Source organism: Ranitomeya imitator, chromosome 3, assembly GCF_032444005.1.
Source record: "Ranitomeya imitator isolate aRanImi1 chromosome 3, aRanImi1.pri, whole genome shotgun sequence".
Classification (NCBI taxonomy): domain Eukaryota; kingdom Metazoa; phylum Chordata; class Amphibia; order Anura; family Dendrobatidae; genus Ranitomeya; species Ranitomeya imitator.
Genome location: NC_091284.1, coordinates 133,801,313 through 133,824,110, shown reverse-complemented (window position 1 = coordinate 133,824,110; position 22,798 = coordinate 133,801,313). Strand labels below are relative to the sequence as shown.

Sequence of the window (22,798 nt, the reverse complement as noted above, 5' to 3'; positions counted from 1 at the left end):
TTCCGAGCCCCGGCATGTGCCCAAACAGTGATTTACCCCCACATATGGGGTATCAGCATACTCAGGAGAAACTGGACAACAACTTTTGGGGTTAAATTTCTCCTGTTACCCTTGGGAAAATAAAAAATTGCAGGCTAAAAGATCATTTTTGAGAAAATAATTTTTTTTTTTTTAATTTTCATGGCTCTGCGTTATAAACTTCTGTGAAGCACTTGGGGGTTCAAAGTCCTCACCACACATCTAGATTAGTTCCTTTGGGGGTCTAGTTTCCAAAATGGGGTCATTTCTGGGGGATCTCCAATGTTTAGGCACACAGGGGCTCTCCAAACGTGACATGGTGTCCGCTAATGATTGGAGCTAATTTTCCATTTAAAAAGCCAAATGGCGTGCCATCCCTTCCGAGCCCTGCCGTGCGCCCAAACAGTGGTTTACCCCCACATATGGGGTATCAGCGTACTCAGGACAAACTGGACAACAATATTTGGGGTCCAATTTCTCCTATTATCCTTGGCAAAATAGGAAATTCCAGGCTAAAAAATCATTTTTGAGGAAAGAAAAATTATTTTTTATTTTCATGGCTCTGCGTTATAAACTTCTGTGAAGCACCTGGGGGTTTAAAGTGCTCAATATGCATCTAGATAAGTTCCTTGGGGGGTCTAGTTTCCAAAATGGGGTCACTTGTGGGGGAGCTCCAATGTTTAGGCACACAGGGGCTCTCCAAACGCGACATGGTGTCCGCTAACAATTGGAGCTAATTTTCCATTCAAAAAGTCAAATGGCGCGCCTTCCCTTCCGAGCCCTGCCGAGTGCCCAAACAGTGGTTTACCCCCACATATGAGGTATCGGCGTACTCGGGAGAAATTTCCCAACAAATTTTATGATCCATTTTATCCTACTACCCATGTGAAAATGAAAAAATTGAGGCGAAAATAATTTTTTTGTGAAAAAAAAGTACTTTTTCATTTTTACAGATCAATTTGTGAAGCACCTGAGGGTTTAAAGTGCTCACTAGGCATCTAAATAAGTTCCTTGGGGGGTCTAGTTTCCAAAATGGGGTCACTTGTGGTGGAGCGCCAATGTTTAGGCACACAGGAGCTCTCCAAACGCGACATGGTGTCCGCTAACGATGGAAATAATTTTTCATTCAAAAAGTCAAATGGCGCTCCTTCCCTTCCGAGCCTTACCATGTGCCCAAACAGTGGTTTACCCCCACATGTGAGGTATTGCTGTACTCAGGAGAAATTGCCCAACACATTTTAGGATCCATTTTATCCTGTTGCCCATGTGAAAATGAAAAAATTGAGGCTAAAAGAATTTTTTTGTGAAAAAAAAGTACTTTTTCATTTTTACGGATCAATTTGTGAAGCACCTGGGGGTTCAAAGTGCTCACTATGCATCTAGATAAGTTCCTTGGGGCGTCTAGTTTCCAAAATGGGGTCACTTGTGGGGGAGCTCCAATTTTTAGGCACACGGGTGCTCTCCAAACGTGACATGGTGTCCGCTAAAGAGTGGAGCCAATTTTTGATTCAAAATGTCAAATGGCGCTCCTTCCCTTCCAAGCCCTGCCGTGCGCCCAAACAGTGGTTTACCCCCACATATGATGAATCAGCGTACTCAGGACAAATTGGACAACAACTTTCGTGGTTCAGTTTCTCCTTTTACCATTGGGAAAATAAAAAAATTGTTGCTAAAAGATAATTTTTGTGACTAAAAAGTTAAATGTTCATTTTTTCCTTCCATGTTGCTTCTGCTGCTGTGAAGCACCTGAAGGGTTAATAAACTTCTTGAATGTGGTTTTGAGTACCTTGAGGGGTGCAGTTTTTAGAATGGTGTCACTTTGGGTATTTTCAGCCATATAGACCCCTGACTTCAAATGTGAGGTGGTCCCTAAAAAATATGGTTTTGTAAATTTCGTTGTAAAAATGACAAATCGCTGGTCAAATTTTAACCCTTATAACTTCCTAACAAAAAAAAATTTTGTTTCCAAAATTGTGCTGATGTAAAGTAAACATGTGGGAAATGTTATTTATTAACTATTTTGTGTCACATATCTCTCTGGTTTAACAGAATAAAAATTCAAAATGTGAAAATTGCGAAATTTTCAAAATTTTCGCCAAATTTCCGTTTTTATCACAAATAAACGCAGAATTTATTGACCTAAATTTACAACTAACATGAAGCCCAATATGTCACGAAATAACAATCTCAGAACCGCTAGGATCCGTTGAAGCGTTCCTGAGTTATTACCTCATAAAGGGACACTGGTCAGAATTGCAAAAAACGGCAAGGTCTTTAAGGTCAAAATAGGCTGGGTCATGAAGGGGTTAAAGAAAAAACAAAAGAGATACCTCACTGATCCCCCACCACTCCTGTTCCAATGATTCCAGGATTCCCGAAGGTCCCTAAATTGTAATTTCTCTCAATACAAAGGAAATAACCACTCAACCAAGCATTGGCTGAGGCAGGTCACTGGTGTGGCCGACGATTGATTGAGTGGTCATTACCCTTTGTGTTGAGAGAAGTCAGCTAGTAGGGACCAGTGAGCACTAGAAAGCATCTAAACACTGGGGAATTTGTGAGGTGAGCATCTTCTTCATGCCATTCTGACCATTTTTTAAGAACAATTTAGCTGAGCAATTGTAACACCCCAGGTAACCGGTTGTTACAGTGATGTTGCCTTCCCTACGGGGAGGGTGATGTCATGCCTGGAGTTAAGGAGGTTCCCTTTAACAGGTAATACACCTACATGAAACACATTCTGAATCCAGGCCAGAAGAGGGAGCTCTGAATCCGGATTCAGGGGAGCTTCCCCAGATATAGATATTCTGGTCTGGAGGAGGAGTTAGGTAGTTGAACCAGGGAGTTGGAGGAGAGAGGAGTGAGAGCAGAGAGTGGGGCCGTGTAGCCACGTGTGGTGCTGCAGCTCCAGGGCAGAAGAGAACCAGAAGGGTTGCAGTGATAGCACGTTCTGGAGGGGCGAAGCAAAGGAGAAATCAGGAGCTTGGCGCAGAATGGTGATTGGGCACCCTCTGAGCTGAAGTGCAGGAACCGGGCATCAGGAGCCCGAGCCTGTGTCACACTCCACATCCCACAGCAGAACTGGAGGGCAGAAGACTTTATGTAGTCTGTCTGCACCCACACCCAAAGGTGCAGCAGTACACAGAGAGCCCGGGTTGTGATAGAGACCCTGTAAAAAAGGCTTGTATTGCCCACCATACAGGGTACTGTCCCAGGACAGGAGAGAGAGGACCTTGTAAGGGAGCCACAGGCAGCAAGGACCTCACAAAAGAGCGCTAGAAGGAAGGCTTACAAACCTCACCTGGGAGAGAGGGATCCATCATTGCCTCCAGGCCGACCGGACCACACCAACACCTGTTGCTGGTACCCTGGACTGAGACTGTCTACATCAGTAAGCCAGGTAAAGAGACTGCAACCCTGTGTCCTCCATTTACTTCCGGCACCACACCATACTTGCCAAACACCCTGGGAGCCCTGGGGACCCAGCTTCACCTGTGGGAAGTGATACCATCTTTGCTGCAGTACTATCACCCCCAGAGGACCCCTTTAAACAGTGTCGGTCACCCCTGACCGAGTACCACAGGAGCCTCACGAACATTTCCTATTTTACAGACTTTATTCACAAACCCCTTGTCACGATTGGACTGGCAAGTAAACTGGGACCAGGGGCCCCTTTCCTGGCCCTAGCTCTAGGGGGCGCCCTAACTCACCCTGTTCCCCAGGATACCTCAGATGGCGAGGATGCCTGGGCCTCCGCCCTTGCCCTTTCTCCTAACTGCAGCCCTGCGTCTGTCCCCTTCCCCACCCGGGGAAGAGGGGAGCCAAGACAAGGGTTAAAGTAAACTCCACTCACACAAAATATGCTCTCACAAATAACAGAGGTATTCACCAGGGTGTGAAGGATGGGGGAAGCAAATAAGGCAGGTAAGGATGAGGAATTTCCAAGCGTACAAACCAAACAACTGTCGCACAATAAATTCCTCCAGCTCTCCAAACACCAGCTCCTCACTACTCCAGGTCTATCAAGAAAGTGCTATCTCAGACAAGGATCTGACCAGAAGGCCTAGCTTTTATAGGAGAGAGGAGTGGCTAACCAAGCACAGCTGAAAGCAGGGATTTCTACATGGCCTATTAACCCTTGTCCTGCTGAAAGAAAACAAATACCTTTAATACACTGGAGAAGTGCTTCTTCTCAGCGGGGAAGCAGGAGCCATCAGACGCCGTCGTCTTCTGATACTGCTCTGTCGCGGTAACTCCGTGACACCCCTTTAAAAACTGTCCTTTTTACTTGGGCGCCCAGGGCCATGGATCGGGTCGCCGCCACCATGACCACCCCTTTAATAATGACCTAGTACCGAGTACCCCACGGCCCTGGCAGGCGTTCCACAATCCCTTTAATTCTGAGCAGATCATCAACTCTATTTTTTTAAGAGACTACTAGAGAAGCTTTGTCATGCTCCACTGTTGCATGCGCCTCAGTGTACAGCCGTTTTCTCGCTGGTCCAGGTGGGCCACAGCACTCATTACTGACGTACTGGTGATCTATGGCTTGAAACATGGCTTCTTCTCGTTTCCATGGGGCCAGAGTTTGAGGTTTCTCTTGCTTGTGGCACTTATAAAACTGAGCAATGAATGACTGTAATGTAATTAGCTTTCTTCCTAGGACTGCCAGGTTGTTCCCCTTACATCAGGAATTCCATAACTGTGCCACTGATATAATGATATTGGTTTTACTGTGCTCAACGGGAAGCTAAGCTTAGCACTGCACATAAAAGAGCTGATAGGGTGTTGAGTGACTGACATTTCCGGACCTCTTAATTAGAACTGCAGCCTTTCACCGACAGCCAAGTTTCATGTATGGGAATGCGTGCTGCTCACCATTACCCCAACAATTAGGTTTTGTGAGCTCAACTAAAGCCCTTTAAATTTACAATTGGGAATTAGCATCGGATTACTATTGCACCCCATGTGCTCCAGCAGCTCTGACTCTCCCATGTACTTTACATTATACTAAGTCTGTCCCTTACTTTTCTTTATTCTGATTTTGTCTGGGTAAGATTTTGAAATATTTTTCAGGGACTTTACTTTTGGTTTCTTTCATCTGTACTAACATCCTATTAGTAGTTGTAGTTTTAAATCCTAACACCTGACCTTGATTGAGACAAGTCTTAGGCCACATGCATAAGTATTTGTAACCCCTTAGTGACAGAGCCAATTTGGTACTTAATGACCGAGCCAATTTTTACAATTCTGACCACTGTCACTTTATGAGGTTATAACTCTGGAACGCTTCAACGGATCCCGCTGATTCTGAGATGGATTTTTCGTGACATATTGTACTTCATGGTAGTGGTAACATTTCTTCGATATTACTTGCGATTATTTATGACAAAAACAGAAATATGGTGAAAATTTTTAAAATTTTGCAATTTTCAAACTTTGTATTTTTATGCCCTTAAATCAGAGAGATATGTCACGAAAAATAGTTAATAAATAACATTTCCCACATGTCTACTTTACATCAGCACAATTTTGGAAAAAAATTTTTTTGTTAGGGAGTTATAAGGGTTAAAAGTTGACCAGCAATTTCTCATTTTTACAACACCATTTTTTTTTAGGGACCACATCACATTTGAAGTCATTTTGAGGGGTCTATATGATAGAAAATAACAAAGTGTGACACCATTCTAAAAACTGCACCCCTCAAGGTGCTCAAAACCACATTCAAGAAGTTTATTAACTCTTCAGGTGCTTCACAGGAACTGAAACAATGTGGAAGGAAAAAATGAACATTTAACTTTTTTTTGCAAACATTTTAATTCAGAACCATTTTTTTTATTTTCACAAGTGTAGAAACAGAAATGTAACCATCAATTTTGTTATGCAATTTCTCCTGAATACGCCAATACCCCATATGTGGGGGTAAACCACTTTTGGGCGCACCGCAGAACTTGGAAGTGAAGGAGTACCGTTTTACTTTTTCAATGTAGAATTGGCTGGAATTGAGATCGGACGCCATGTCGCGTTTGGAGAGGCCCTGATGTGCCTAAACAGTAGAAATCCCCCACAAGTGACCCCATTTTGGAAACTAGACCCCCCATGGAACTTATCTAGATGTGTGGTGAGAACTTTGAATGCCCAAGTGCTTCACAGAAGTTTAGAATGCAGAGTCGTGAAAATAAAAAATATTTTTTTTCCACAAAAAAGATTTTGTATCCCCCAAGTTTTTATTTTCACAAGGGTAACAGGAGAAAATGGACCGCAATAGCTGTTGTCCAATTTATCCCGAGTACGCTGATGCACCACATGTGGGGGTAAACTACTGTTTGGACGCACGGCAGAGCTCGGAAGGGAAGGAGCGCCGTTTTGGAATGCAGACTTTGATAGAATGGTCTGTGGGCGTTATGTTGCGTTTGCAGAGCCCCTGATGTACCTAAACAGTAGTAACCCCCACAAGTGACCCTGTTTTGGAAACTAGACCCCCCAAGGAACTTATCTAGATGTGTGGTGAGAACTTTGAATGTCCAAGTGCTTCACAGAAGTTTATAATGCAGAGTCATGAAAATAAAAAATATATTTTTTTCCACAAAAAAGATATTGTAGCCCCCAAGTTTTTATTTGCACAAGGGTAACAGGAGAAATTGGACACCAAAAGTTGTTGTCCAATTTATCCCGAGTACGCTGATGCCCCATATGTGGGGGTAACCCACTGTTTGGGCGCACGGCAGAGCTCAGAAGGGAGGGAGCACCATTTGACTTTTTGAGCGCAAAATTGGCTGTCGTGTTTGGAGACCCCCTGATGTACCTAAACAGTGGAAACCCCCCCAATTCTAGCTCCAACCCTAACCCCAACACATCCCTAACCCTAATCCCAACCCGATCCATAATCCTAATCACTAACCCTAACGATAATCACAACCCTTACCCCAAAACAACCCTAATGTCAACCCTAACCATAACCCTAATCAAAACCCTAAATCCAACACACCCCTAATCCTAATCTCAACCCTAACCTCAAACCTAACCCTAATCCCAATACACCCCTAATCACAACCCTAACCTTAACCCTAATCCCAAACCTAACCCTAATCCCAAACCTAACCCTAATGCCAAAGTAACCCTAATACCAACCCTAATCCAAACCCTAACCCCAATCCCAACTCTAACCCTAACTTTAGCCCCAACCCTAGCCCTAACTTTAGCCCCAACCCTAACCCTAAGGCTACTTTCACTCTTGCATCGTTTGGCATCCGTCGCAATCCGTTGTTTTGGACAAAAAAATGGATCTTGCAAATGTGCCCGCAGGATGCGTTTTTTGCCCATAGACTTGTATTGCCGACGGATCGTGACGGATGGCCACACGTCGCGTCCGTCGTGCACTGGATTAGTTGTGTTTTGGCGGACCGTTGGCACAAAAAAACATTCAATGTAACGTTTTTTTGTACGTCGCGTCTGCCATTTTTGACCGTGCATGCGTGGCTGTAACTCCACCCCTTCCTCCCCAGGACATAGATTGGGTAGCGGATGCGTTGAAAAACTACATCCGCTGCCCACGTTGTGCACAATTTTCACAACGTGCGTCGGTATGTCGGGCCGACGCATTGCGACAGCCCCGTACCGGCGTAAGTGTGAAAGAAGCCTAACCCTAAATTTAGCCCCAACCCTAAATTTAGCCCCAACCCTAACCCTAAATTTAGCCCAAACCGTAACCCTAAATTTAGCCCCAACCCTAACCCTAGCCCTAACCCTAACCCTAGCTCTAACCCTAACCCTAGCCCTAACCCTAACCCTAGCCCTAACCCCAACCCTAACCCTAATTTTAGCCCCAGCTGCTCTTCTCCTGCCGGCTGGCAGATGGCGACAGATGGCGGGTGCACTGCGCATGCGCCCACCATTTTCTTTCCCCATGAAGACGCCGGCGAGCAGGAGAAGGACGCAGGAGGACCCAGGGACACCGGTAAGTATAATAGGGTCCCTGAATTCCCCTATTTCTCTGTCCTCTGATGTGCGATGACATCAGAGGACAGAGAATTGCACATTACTTTTTTTTTTTTGCGGTCGCCGGTAAACAGTTAATTACCGGCGATCGCAAAACAGGGGTCGGTAAAACCGACCCCGATCATGTTCTTTGGGGTCTCGGCTACCCCCGGCAGCCGAGACCCCAAAGATTCCCTGTGCACTGCGCATGCACCCGCCATTTTTTTGCCGGAAAAAGATGGCGGCGCCCATTGGGAGCCACGAGGAGCACCGAGGGAGACAGGTGAGTATCGGGGGGCTATCTGGGACCCCTTTTCTCTGTCCTCTGATGTGCGATCACATCGGAGGACAGAGAAATTAAAAAGAAATTGCGGGGTTTTTTTTGCGATCGCCGGTAAACGGTTAATTACCGGCGATCGCAAAAGCGGGGTCAGTAAAAAAAAACCCGAATCATGTTCTCTGGGGTCTCGGCTACCCCCTGCAGCCGAGACCCCAGAGAAAATCGGACTCTGGGGGGCGCTATTTACTTTTTCCACAGCGCCGTTAATTAACGGCGCTGTGGTTCAAGTACCCTTAGCGGCTGCTGTTAAAAGGCGTATCGGCGATCGTTAATGGGGTAAGCATAAATCAGGAATGGATCATTCAGAGAAAAAGTATATTGGAATTTTTTTCCTAAAGCATTGTTTGCAGTTTTCAGTGGCTAGTTTGTAGAAGATTCCTTTAGGACTCACTTCAAAGAAGTAGCATGCACTCTTTTTTCAAGATCTTGTCTAGACAAAAAGGCGCTCAAAAAACTTTTCATATGAGCAACAAAAGTGGCTTGTCCATAGAAATAAATTGGAAGAATTTTCCAAGAGTTTTTTTTTAAGCAGTTTTTGACCAGAATTTTGGAGACACAATACGGAATGGGCCCCTCGCAATGTCACACATTTACCTTTTTGTTCAATAAGGGTGCGTTGAGTTTTATTGATTAAACTTCAGGCTCTACAGAGCAGAATTAGGGATTAGAACACTAAAGGTCTGATATTTCTGGGGTCTATATCCTTTGCAAGGCTAAGTGCTTAATGATAGCTGTAACACAGGCACGTCAAGGGGTTGCCAGTGCTCACGTACAGTAGGATCATACACAGGTATCGTGCATGCTTTCAATTTGAATTAATAGGACAGGTGAATGATACCTGCCAAGTCTATCTGGTAACACATGTCCAGTGTCTCACAGTACCTGGTGTGGAAGAAATTGACACTGGATAACTCCTTAAAGGGAACCTGTCACCAGGTTTTCCCCATATAAAGAAGTTCCAGCACCAGTAAGCCCTCTATTTCTGCATTCTAGAATACTACATGTCTGTCCTTAGTCCGCTCTTCAAGGCAAAAAAAACACCTTTTATTACACTCACCTGTGGCGTGCACTGGTCCGATGGATGTGTCTGGTCTTGATCTGGTGTCTCCTCCCTTCTTGCGTTCTCTGTTCTCCTTTGTGTGGAGTTTTTTCCATCGTGTTCCTGCTTTGGCACACTTCTCTTTGCCTGCTGAGGGCAGAGCTAAGTACTGTAGCGCGCATGCGCTGGAGCTCTTTGGCCTTTCACCATGCATGCGCATTAAAGTGCAGTGCAGAAAGAAGTATGCCTGTGCAGTAGTGCGATGGAGGACACTGCGTGGATGATGTTGGATGCATCATTTGCATGAAGCAAAAAGGAGGATGGCGATTCCAAGAAGAAAAGAGGCGTCGGATCAAGACCAGAGTGGTCCATCGGACTGGAGAGCACAGTATGTAAGCATAATATAAGTTATTTTTTTGCCTTGCAAAGCGGATTGGGGACATATATAGCACTAGATGGTGGCCCAATTCTAATGTATCGGGTATTCTAGAATATGTAGGTAGTATATAGCACAGGCTACGTATAACACAACCGACGTATATATAACAGAGCTACGTAGTATGTAACACAGCGTACATATTATATAGCAGAGCTACGTAGTATATAACACAGCCACGTAGTATATAACATAGCCACATAGTGTATTGCACAGCTACGTAGTGTATTGCACAGGCACGTAGTATATTGGTCAGCCACGTAGTATATAGCATAGTCACGTCGTATATCGTAGTATATTGCACTGCCACGTAGTATATAATAGAGCCACGTAGTATATTGCACAGTCGGCGTAGTATATGACAGAACCGACACAGCCACATAGTATATTGCACAGCTACGTAGTATATAGCACAGAGCACGTAGTATATTGGACAGTCACGTTGTATATTGCACAGTCACATTGTATATCGCCCAGTGACATAGTATATAGCATAGAGATGTAGTATATAGCAGAGCCCACGCAGTATGTAACACAGCCCACGTAGTATATAGCAATGTGGGCACTATATGAGTGGTTAAAAAAGACTTAAAATAAAAAATAAACATATACTCGCCTTCCGAGGGCCCCTTGAAGTCCTGGCGCCTGTGTGCGGTGCACGCGGTAGCTTCCGGTCCCAGGGTTGGTATGAGCGCAGGACATGTGATGACGTTGCGGTCAAATGATTGTGACGTCATGGCAGGTCCTTCTCGCATAGCATCCCTGGCACCGGAACCTGCCGTTTGCACTGCCGAGTACAGCGCGCCACGTCGGAGGGTGAGAATAACCTTTTTTTTATTATTATTATTTTTAACATTAGATACGCAGCATCAATAGTAAAAAGTTGGTCACACAGGGTTAATAGCAGCGTTAATGGAGTGCGTTACACCACGGTCCGTTAACACTGGCATTAACCCTGTGTGACCACTCAGCGCTGACTGCAGGGCAGTAAAGCAGCGGCCATTTCGCTGCCAGACTCTGGCCGTCGCTGATTGGTCATGGCAATGGTCGTGAGCGTTTTGCCATGACCAATCAGCAACTTGGATTTCCATGACAGACAGAGGCCGCGACCAATGAATATCCGTGACAGACAGAAAGACAGACGGAAGTGACCCTTAGACAATTATATAGTAGATTCTAGAATAATGTATATGAGGGCCTACAGGTGCTGGCCCAACTTTACATGGAGAATACCTTGTGGCAAGTTTCCTTTCCTCGATTGGAAGAATTTAGTATTATTTATCACAAAAACCAATTCAAGTTTTCCCCATTGATTACAGAAATTTGGGCCACAGTGTAATGCCAATTGGGCTGTAAATAGATATGATAAAGGAAAAGTATCACCTGATTTTTCTGAATTGCCAGAGCTTAAAAGTTCCACCAGGGGACCAAAGCCAGAGATAATACTAGTCTGGTGCCGCCTCTAGCCGACTCCTCCCAGCGCCGTTGCAGATGACTGACAGGTCTCTCCCATAACAAAAAACCTGTCAATTACCTGCAGCAGCGCCAGGAGAAGCCAGCTGGGGGCAGCGTGGGACTAGTCTCTGTATTCTCTCTCGCTGCAGGTGATAAGTTTGCTTACACCCGTGTTTTTTACATTTGTTGGCACCGTATGCTATTATGACTGTAAAAATGTTCGATAAAACTAATTTAGAGAAAGTAGATTTATATTAAAAGGAGCACTAGGCTAGGTAATATTGATAGTTCCAAGAAACGGGTGAACAGAACATGAGAAACATCTGTATGCAATAATGGGGAGCCAGATTGTGGTATCTATACTAATAAAATCACCATAAAAGGGAATGTTCTCATTACAGTTCTGTGCACAACGCAGGTATTTATATTTTACAGAATGCAGCCTTCTGCTAAATGTCATCATGGCGATAACTAATGCAAATCTGTCTTCTTTTTTTTTTTGCCAGTCACTCAAGGATTTATTAATTTCCACAAGGAACGCTATTGTTTAACTCCAGAATGCATTGAAGCCGGTAAGTCTGCACAGAAAGATACAATAATATTTAATCCCTGAAACAATTATGAAAAGTCATGGATACAACTCTCATTATTCTTCTTCAAGGGTTGTGCATGGATATTTCTGCACTAAACCTTCTTTTTCTCTGGAGATTTCATTGTTATTAGTGTTATTAGTGCTGATTCTACGAATGTAATCCATACTTTATTTGGGGGTTGTTGAAATAGTAAAACACCTAATATAAAAAGATAACATCCACAAAGAACCTCAAAGGAAAAGCAAAAGGGTACAATGTAATGTATTCAATTATTCATACTTTCCTTGCCCGGGCATGGAGGCACAGATTTTAGTGTCCATATAAATACTTAGCAACATGGGTTTAAAGAACATTACACAGACATTAGGCAATGTTCTCACTTTGCTTTTTTTATGCATTTTTTCTGCAGTCAAAACCTGATCTCTTAATAAAAAATGCTGTAGAAGAAAAACACAGGTTTTGATGCCATTTGTGTTGATCTTGCTGCATTTTTATGCGTTTTTCAGAATCCCAATGTTTAGATTTGTTTCCACTCTAAGGTTACGTGGACTTATGAAAAATACACAATTGCAAATGTAATAACAGCAGTGGAAATTGAGTTGGTAGGGCATTGTTTAATTTTATACAATTGTAGGGCATTGAGTTGGTAGGGCATTGTTTACTTTTATACAATGGTAGGGCATTGAGTTGGTAGGGCATTGTTTACTTTTATACAATGGTAGGGCATTGAGTTGGTAGGGCATTGTTTACTTTTATACAATGATAGGGCATTGAGTTGGTAGGGCATTGTTTACTTTTATACAATGGTAGGGCATTGAGTTGGTAGGGCATTGTTTACTTTTATACAATGATAGGGCATTGAGTTGGTAGGGCATTGTTTACTTTTATACAATGGTAGGGCATTGAGTTGGTCAGGCATACTTTACTTTTACACAAACCACTAATTTAATTAAACTATACTAATACTAATAGCCATAGTCATGTGCTGATACTAAGACATTACGGTTTAAACATAGGAAAATCACAGAAATAAATGGGTTTCACATCCCGCTGTGTTTTCCTCACCAGAAACGCTACAAAAACTAATAGCATATAATCAAAAGGAAATGACCTAGTCACAAATGGCGCTTCCAAAATAACATACTACCTACAAATAACTGAAGCACATGCCAAGTAAAAATTCAAAAACATTTTTATTTAACAAATATTAACACACAACTGTTTAAAAAGATTCAGTGGATAAATACACACATATGGACCTAGGAGCACAGGAATTACTATACCCATGCCATAAGCACATTCAAAAAATGGATAAATATCTAGAGCATATAAAGAATTTATTCTCTCTAAGGTTCCTCAAAAAGGGCTACCTTATATATGGAGCAAAGCTTTCTTGAATGTTAATCAATGTTATATAATTCAACGTATTTCTCTTTGCAAATAGTACTTTTGGACTCATATGTCAGTCAAATTTGGTATTCAATATAACATTCATAAAGCATAGACACATAACTAAGGAAAAGAGTTATCATTAAACAGAAACTGCAAATAAAGATTAAACAGCAACCACAAGATGGATTTAATTAACGAAAGTATCATTTTATTCAGTATAACAGCACCAACCTGACACTGTCTGTAGGTTGCTGTGCTCAATCCTGCTAACAGGTTCCCATTAAAGGACTTTTTAAGGAATGGTGAGTGACGCTTTTTTCTTGCTCTCATTTATGAAGATTACCCTTTTAGGAAGCAGAGCTCCGCATTTACCTTAATGATAATTGTTATCTGGTGCCAAATCACTTTTTCATTGTTCTAGTTGATATGGGATTCCATCTCAGTGCTTGAAGAGAAGGAAGCAAAAGGAAAGCATTAAATAGCCGTGAGTAAAGAATGCATAGCAGGGAAGAGGTATAGTTGTATTATTGGAAGTAAAAATGTACAGAAAAAGAGTCTCAGAGGACTGAAATGTGGTCCAGTTCAGAGTGGATTGATGCGCCGCACAATTACAGGCTGTAGTCTGGACTGTTTAATAAGTGCAACTGAGATATAGCAAGGGCATAATCAATGACAAATATCCTTTAAGAGGGAGAGGACAATATTATCAGTCAAAAGCAGTAGGTTTGTGAAGTTGGAACAGACCAAAATGGGTCTTTCAGGACATGATTATTGAGGATCTATCCTTTATATAGGACAGAACCAGGGACGGCGTTAGTGGCAGGCAGACCAGGCAGCTGCCTAGGGCTCCCGCTCCCCCAGGGCCCCCAGCCAGTGGTGTGCCGCTTATAGCGGCACATCATGCAGCCACTATGGGGCCCGTGAGTCACCAGCGCTGACTCCCCCTCGCCACCGCATTCAACTATGCCGGCGTCTATGACGCCGGTACAGTTCAACGCAATGATGGAGGAGAGAGCATAAGATGACGTTCCCTCTTCCATAATTCCCCTCTACCTCTGACATTGCAGGTGGGCGATGACTTCACTTCATCACTCACCAACTGTGTGCCGCCGCTGAGACAGGAGTCGGGCCTGGAGCAGCGCGGGGCAAGAGGAGAGGTAAGGATTGTGTGTTGGTTTTTTTTAATATATCAGTGAGTACTGGATTGTGGGGACATTCTCGGGGGGGACTGTATTCTATGGGGGGTTACATAATATTCTATGGGGGCTGAATTATATGCTATGGGGGATACAGTATATTCTATGGGGGGCTGTATTATATTCTATGGAGGTTACATTTTATTCCATGGGTTGGCTGCATTATATTCTATGATGGGTTACAGTATATTTTATGGGGAGCTGTGTTATATTCTATGGGGGTTTACAGTATATTCTATTGGGGATTGTATCATATTCTATGGGAGGTTACAGTATATCCTATGGGGGGCTGTATTATATTCTATGAGGGAGGATTGCATCATACTCTTTGATGGGGCTACATTATATTCTATGGGGAGGTGGACTGTATTTTATTCTGTGGGGGTTACATTATATTCTATGGGGGGCTGTATTATATTCTATGGGGGAGGATTGCATCATACTCTTTGATGGGGCTACATTATATTCTATGGGGAGGTGGGCCGTATTATATTCTATGGGGGCTACCTTATATTCTATGGGGGGCTGTATCATACTCTATGAGGGGGCTACATTATACTATATGAGGGGACTACATTGTATTATATGGGGGGCTGCATTATATTCTATGAGGGGCTAGATTCCATTGTATGGAGGTCTTCATTATACTCTATAAGGGGGCTACATTATATTCTATGGGGGGCTGCATTACACTATATGAGGGCCACATTGTATTCTATGGAGGGGCTACATTATACTATATAAGGGGGCTGCATTATATTCTATGGAGAGGCTGCATTATATTTTGAGGGGTGGTGTTAGGTGTCGAGTTCCCGCCACTGGACAGGGGGAATCTTGAACTACCTCCGCTGCGGTCTCCCATTCTTCTTCAGCCGCAGTGGAGTCTGCTCAGCAGAGACGTCGGTCCCAGCGTCTGGCTCAGGCAGATACTCTGCGCTTGGTTGCTGCTGCTCTTCCAGGCTCAACTATTGTAGCCAGTACTGGTCAGCAGCGAGCAGACGCCTCTGGGACTAAGTCCTGCTTTCCCCTTCTGAGCATGCCCAAAGGAAGACTTCTCATTGGAGGTTGGGGGTCACACACTCAGGTCCTGTTGCAACTCCCATTGGTCCTCTAGGAAGGTCCGGAAGTTGCTGCAACAATAAAAGGTTTGCATGGCCGCACGGTTATGCGCTAGTATCATTTGTGTATGTGCTTGTCGCCAGTTGATACACTACCAATCTCTCTACATGTGGTGTGTGTTCGTCTAGCTTTGGGAATAATCTCAGGCAGGCAGTTAGCGTCAGTGGGGGCAATTAGCTGCTTGGTTTAGCATCAGGTTCCTTCCTGTGTGCGGTTAGCACGGAAGAGTTTCTGAGCAAGCACAACCCTAGTTAGGGTATTATTCCCACGTGGAATCTTACAACTCTGTGTAGCAACAGGGTTCATTCATATTCAGACCGAGTGACGGAACTCATGTCTTCCCTCTCCTAGTGTATCCTCACCCACCCCCTGCAGACTGTGAGCCCTCGCGGGCAGGGTCCTCCCTCCTTATGTACTCGTGTGCCTTGTTATCTGCTCATGTTTAATGTATTTGTCTATATTTGCCCCGTATTCACATGTAAAGCGCCATGGAATAAATGGCGCTATAAAAATGTATAATAATAATAATAATACCGCCAAATATTGCCGCCATCTATTAGCAGCAGGTCTGACTCCTGCATGGTGGACCCCGGGCTGCGAACGCACCTATGCTACTCTACTAATTACTCGGTGCGTTCCGCCAGCCCTAACTGGTGGCTGCATTATACTCTGTGGGGAGGCTGCATTATACTGTATTAAGGACTATGGAGAATACATTATACTATATGAAGAGCTATGTGGTGCATTATACTATGGGAAGTGAATTGTACTACATGGATGACTATTGTGGTGCATTATACTATATGAAGCACTATGAGGAGTGTATTATACTATGTGGAGGACTGAGCAGTGTATTTTAATATATGGAGGACTATGAGGCGTGTATTATACTATATGGAGGACTATGGGGAGTGTATTATACTATGTGAGGAACTGAGCAGTGTATTTTAATATATGGAGGACTATGAGGAGTGTATTATACTATATGGAGGACTGAGGAGTGTATTATACTATATGGAGGACTGTAGGAAGTGTATTATACTATATGGAGGACTATGGGGCACATTATATTATATAGAGGAATATAGGGTGTGCATTTTACAATATGAAAGACTGTGGTGCACATTATAATATATGGAGGACTATGGGGTGTATTATACTAAACAAGCAAAATGCAGCCTATTCATCGAGTGATTGGATTGTTTAGGCCAGAACAGAAATCCTTGTTCTCAGCAGCACATCACCGGTGTAAACTGTAGATGTGCTGCTGATAACATGATACTGTATGGGAACAGATTAATCTATTAGTGATTGTTCTGTTCCCATCATTCTTTCTCAGTTGATGTAAAGAGGCTGGGAAACAAGCGAACAACTTCACTATTGTCGATCACATTCGTTTAGCGGCCTGAACTCAGCGCTTTTAAATACAACAGAAATGCTTCTCTGTGATGTGCAATATGTTAGCATTTGGGGCCCATTTTCAACTTTTGCCTAGGGCCCCACTTTGCCTAAAACCGGCCCTGGACAGAACAGTGGGGGTCTGGTATCACCAACTATCAGTTGCTTGTAGAAGGCGCTTTTCATTCTTTCCTTGGCAGAGGTTGATTTATGTAATAATGGTTGTGTTTGGTGTTACAGCATTAATAGGCCTAATCTATAGTATCAGGGAATATGCACAAGTTGAGTGTTTGCAGTACATTTATTTTTCTGCTCCAAAAACCAGAGTGTTGGCATGAATAATGCTATGTAAAACCTGCATGTTTTTGATGCGTTTTTACTTGCATTTTTTCCCCATTCATTTGAATGGGTAAAAAAAAACTGCAAAACGCTGAAAGAAAGAACATGCTGCAGATATGAAAAAATGCTTTGAAGGTTCAAATCTGCAGGAAAAAAGTAAGATGCATGCGCATGAAGTATCAAAAAATCTCACTCACTTTGCCCATACTGCAAAACGCTGCATTTTTAAAAGCAAATCAAATACATAACGTGAGCAAAACCAAAGAATTGACATGCTGCAGATTTGATTTCAGTAGTTCAAATCTGCAAGGAGAAAAAAAGCAGCATGTGTATGAGATTTTGGAAATATCATTCATTTCGCTAATACTATAAAGTGCAACAGTTTTTACCCTTGAAAAATGAGCGAACAAGACTTCAGTGGCTTGCGAAAGTATTCACCCCCTTAGATTTTTACCTATTTTGTTACATTCCAACGTGTTTTTAAATAGTTTTCTAATCCAATTTGTCTTTGATGCATCAGCACTAAATAGTCTACATTGATGAAGTGAGAAAAATATAGGCAAAAATTAATGTATGGGATCAAATAAATAAAAATTGGAAAGTTCTTATATATTCAACCGTTTTGCTATGAAGCCCCTAAAAATTTCTGGTGTAAATGATTATCTTCAATTACCTTACCTTGTATGCAATCTAAGTGTCACATGGTATGTCAGTATATACACAACTTTTCTGACAGGTCAAAGAGGCTGCAACACCATTAAGCAAGAGGCACCACTAACCAAACAACATAATGAAGACCCAGGAGAGCGCTAAACAAGTCAGGGGCAAAGTTATTGAGACATACAAGTTGTTGAGATGTACAAGTTAGGGTTGAAGTATAAAAAAAATCCCAATCTCCAATGATCCCCTGAAGCATCATTAAATCCATCATCATCAAATGGAAAGAACATGGTGTCACAACAAACCTGCCAAGAGAGGGTTGCCCACCAAAAGTCTCAGACAAGGTGGGCATTAATTAGAGAGGCAGCACAAAGACCAAAGGTAACCCTGAAGGAGCTGCAGAGTTCCCAACCAGAGACTGGAGTTTCTGTCTATACGATCACAATGTGCTGCACACTCCATAAAGGTGTTCTTTATGGAAGAGTGGCCAGAAAAATGCCTTTACTTACACACAAAAATTGTAAGGCTTGTTTTGAGTTTGTCAAGACATGTGGGAAAATCCCCACATGTATGGAGTAAGGTGCTATGGTCAGATGAGACCAAAATTGAACTTTTTTTTAGCCACTAATGTAAACATTATGTCTGGTGCAAAACCAACACATTTCATCACTCCAAGAACACCATCCCCACAGTGAAATATGGTGGTGGTAGCATCATGCTGTGGATATGTTTTTGGTAGCAGGGAGAGGGATAATGGTCTCAGTCAAAGGGAAGATGGATGGTGCAAAGTACAGGGACATTTTTTAGCAAAACCTGTTTGAGTCTATCTGTGATTTGAGACTGGGATGGATGATCGCTTTCCAATAAAACAATGACCCAAAGCAAACTGCTAAAGCAACACTCGAGTGGTTTATGGGGAAACATGAAAATGTTTTGGAGTGGCCTAGTCTCAGACCTTAATCCAATTGAGAATCTGAGGTCAGTCTTGAAAAGATTGCTGTTCACCAGAGGAAATCATCTAGCTTGTAAAAGCTGGAGAAGTTTTGCTTTGACGAATGGGCAAAAATACCAGTGACAAGATGTGGAAAACCCATAGTGACTTCTCCAAAGCAACTTGCAGCTGTAATTCCCACAAAAGGAGGCGCTTCAAAGGAATGACTTTATGGGGGTGTATAGTTATGCACACTGAAGTTTTCAGTTATTTTGTCTTTTTTGTTGTTTGCTTTCCAATAAAAATAAAAACAAATGTTCACAGCTGTAGGCATGTTCTTTATATGAACTGATGCAAAGCTTTTACAGTGAAATTCCAGGTTGTGAGATAGCAAAACCTGGAAAATGCCAAGTGGGTTAATGCTTTCATTCAAGAGGATCCCTCAATCTGATAATAATGAACTTTCCTAAACAGTGGAAGGCATGGTTTTGGGATATACTAAATAACTGACTTGGGGGAAAATATGCTAAAAACTGTATGTGTCACACAATATTGAATCATATAACCTTCAATATGGGTACGTCACCTAAGGACAGGACAGAGGTATGCTAGCAGTGATGAAAAATGTTTCACTGGCAGCATAGTCAGGGCAGATGGGGGTGGGCATAGGAACTAAAACTCCTAGTCAGCATCCCATGACAGCTGTGCACTGCCAAGGCATGCTGACTCAAGTAGTCTTACATCACTGGGTCATGCTCGGTTAACCTGCCAACCCCCACATGGATGCTGTCTGGATAATGTTGGCTGTAGTTTTCATAGACAACCCTTAGCATTACTACAACTGGCTGTCAAGTTATATGTAGTTATAGCAGCCGCCTGAAATTCGAATAGAGCCTGCAGTATATATAACAAAGACTAGATGGTTGCCCGATTCTAACGCATTGGGTATTCTAGAATATATACAGTGGGGCAAAAAAGTATTTAGTCAGTCAGCAATAGTGCAAGTTCCACCACTTAAAAAGATGAGAGGCGTCTGTAATTTACATCATAGGTAGACCTCAACTATGGGAGACAAACTGAGGAAAAAAAATCCAGAAAATCACATTGTCTGTTTTTTTAACATTTTATTTGCATATTATGGTGGAAAATAAGTATTTGGTCAGAAACAAAATTTCATCTCAATACTTTGTAATATATCCTTTGTTGGCAATGACAGAGGTCAAACGTTTTCTGTAAGTTTTCACAAGGTTGCCACACACTGTTGTTGGTATGTTGGCCCATTCCTCCATGCAGATCTCCTCTAGAACAGTGATGTTTTTGGCTTTTCGCTTGGCAACACGGACTTTAAACTCCCTCCAAAGGTTTTCTATAGGGTTGAGATCTGGAGACTGGCTAGGCCACTCCAGGACCTTGAAATGCTTCTTACGAAGCCACTCCTTCGTTGCCCTGGCGGTGTGCTTTGGATCATTGTCATGTTGAAAGACCCAGCCACGTTTCATCTTCAATGCCCTTGCTGATGGAACGAAGTTTGCACTCAAAATCTCACGATACATGGCCCCATTCATTCTTTCATGTACCCGGATCAGTCGTCCTGGCCCCTTTGCAGAGAAACAGCCCCAAAGCATGATGTTTCCACCACCATGCTTTACAGTAGGTATGGTGTTTGATGGATGCAACTCAGTATTCTTTTTCCTCCAAACACGACAAGTTGTGTTTCTACCAAACAGTTCCAGTTTGGTTTCATCAGACCATAGGACATTCTCCAAAAACTCCTCTGGATCATCCAAATGCTCTCTAGCAAACTTCAGACGGGCCCGGACATGTACTGGCTTAAGCAGTGTGACACGTCTGGCACTGCAGGATCTGAGTCCATGGTGGCATAGTGTGTTACTTATGGTAGACCTTGTTACATTGGTCCCAGCTCTCTGCAGTTCATTCACTAGGTCCCCCCGCGTGGTTCTGGGATTTTTGCTCACCATTCTTGTGATCATTCTGACCCCCCGGGGTGGGATTTTGCGTGGAGCCCCAGATCGAGGGAGATTATCAGTGGTCTTGTATGTCTTCCATTTTCTAATTATTGCTCCCACTGTTGATTTCTTCACTCCAAGCTGGTTGGCTATTGCAGATTCAGTCTTCCCAGCCTGGTGCAGGGCTACAATTTTGTTTCTGGTGTCCTTTGACAGCTCTTTGGTCTTCACCATAGTGGAGTTTGGAGTCAGACTGTTTGAGGGTGTGCACAGGTGTCTTTTTATACTGATAACAAGTTTAAACAGGCGCCATTACTACAGGTAATGAGTGGAGGAAAGAGGAGACTCTTAAAGAAGAAGTTACAGGTCTGTGAGAGCCAGAAATCTTGATTGTTTGTTTCTGACCAAATACTTATTTTCCACCATAATATGCAAATAAAATGTTAAAAAAACAGACAATGTGATTTTCTGGATTTTTTTTTCTCAGCTTGTCTCCCATAGTTGAGGTCTACCTATGATGTAAATTACAGACGCCTCTCATCTTTTTAAGTGGTGGAACTTGCACTATTGCTGACTGACTAAATACTTTTTTGCCCCACTGTATGTAGTTTATTTATGAAGATTTTAGAATTTTGCATTGAATACACAGGATTCAGGCGGCCGCGACCAATTAGCAAAGCGTGATTCAAATCCCGTGCAAATTTGCGGCCGGACTGCACGTGTCACTGATTGTTCGCGGCCGACCATGTAGTATATAGCACAGCCACATAGTATATAACAGCCCACATAGTATATTGCACAGCCACGTAGTATATTGCACAGCCCACGTAGTATAATGCACAGGCCACGTAGTATATTGCACAGCCCACGCAGTATATTGCACAGCCTATTGCACAGCCCACGTAGTATATTGCACAACCCATTTAGTATATTGCCCAGCCACGTAGTATATTGCATGGCCCACGTAGTATATTGCACAGCCCACGTAGTATATTGCACAGCCCAAGTAGTATATTTCACAGCCCACGTAGTATATTGCACAGCCCATGTAGTATATTGCCCAGCCCACGTAGTATATTGCACTGCCCATGTAGTATATTGCACAGCCCATGTAGAATATTGCACAGCCCATGCAGTATATAGCAATGTTGGCATCATATCTCTTTTAAAAAAAAGAATTAAAATAAAAAATAGTTATATACTCACCTTCCGTTGGCCCCCGGATCATGGCGAAGCGGTTACCGACGCTCCTCGCGCGCTCCGGTCTCAAGAGTGCATTGCGGTTTCACGAGATGATGACGTAGCGGTCTCGCAAGACCACTACGTCTTCATCTCGCGAGATCGCAATGTATGGTGTGGTCACCGGAGCGTCGCGAGGAGCAGGAAAGGCCTGTTCTGGATCCGAGGGGTCGACGGACGGTGAGTAGATAACGATTTTTTAGTTTTTTTTCATTATTTTTAACATTAGATCTTTTTACTATTGATGCTGCATAGGCAGCATCAATAGTAAAAAGTTGGTCACACAGGGTTAATAGCAACATTAACGGTGTGCGTAACACCGTGGCATAACGCGGTCCGTTAGCGCTGCCATTAACCCTGTGTGAGCGCTGACTGGAGGGGATTATGGAGCGGGCACTGACTGCGGGGAGGAAGGAGCGGCCATTTTGCTGCCGGACTGTGCCCGTCGCTGATTGGTCATGGCTGTTTTGCCGCGACCAATCAGTGACTTGGATTTCCATGACAGACAGAGGCCGCAATCAATGAATATCCGTGACAGACAGACAGAAGGACAGAAAGACGGAAGTGACCCTTAGACAATTATATAGTAGAAGGGTTTTGGGGTAAAGGATGGCTGGGTTTGCAGAACAGTATATCATATCCCAAATCATGCGTGCAACTGCTAAGAGAGATCATTATGGTATATGCAGTAACTTTAAA

At 43.1% G+C, this 22,798-nt stretch overlaps 1 protein-coding gene across 1 annotated transcript in view; it reads left to right on the top strand.

Annotated features, from left to right (window-relative positions):
- Window positions 1–22,798, top strand: part of PHEX (phosphate regulating endopeptidase X-linked) — a 467,693-nt gene that overhangs the window by 45,520 nt on the left and 399,375 nt on the right. The window contains exon 2 of the mRNA XM_069761473.1: window positions 11,772–11,837. Coding sequence (XP_069617574.1) covers window positions 11,772–11,837 — 66 coding nt within the window. The remainder of the gene's footprint in view (window positions 1–11,771; window positions 11,838–22,798) is intronic.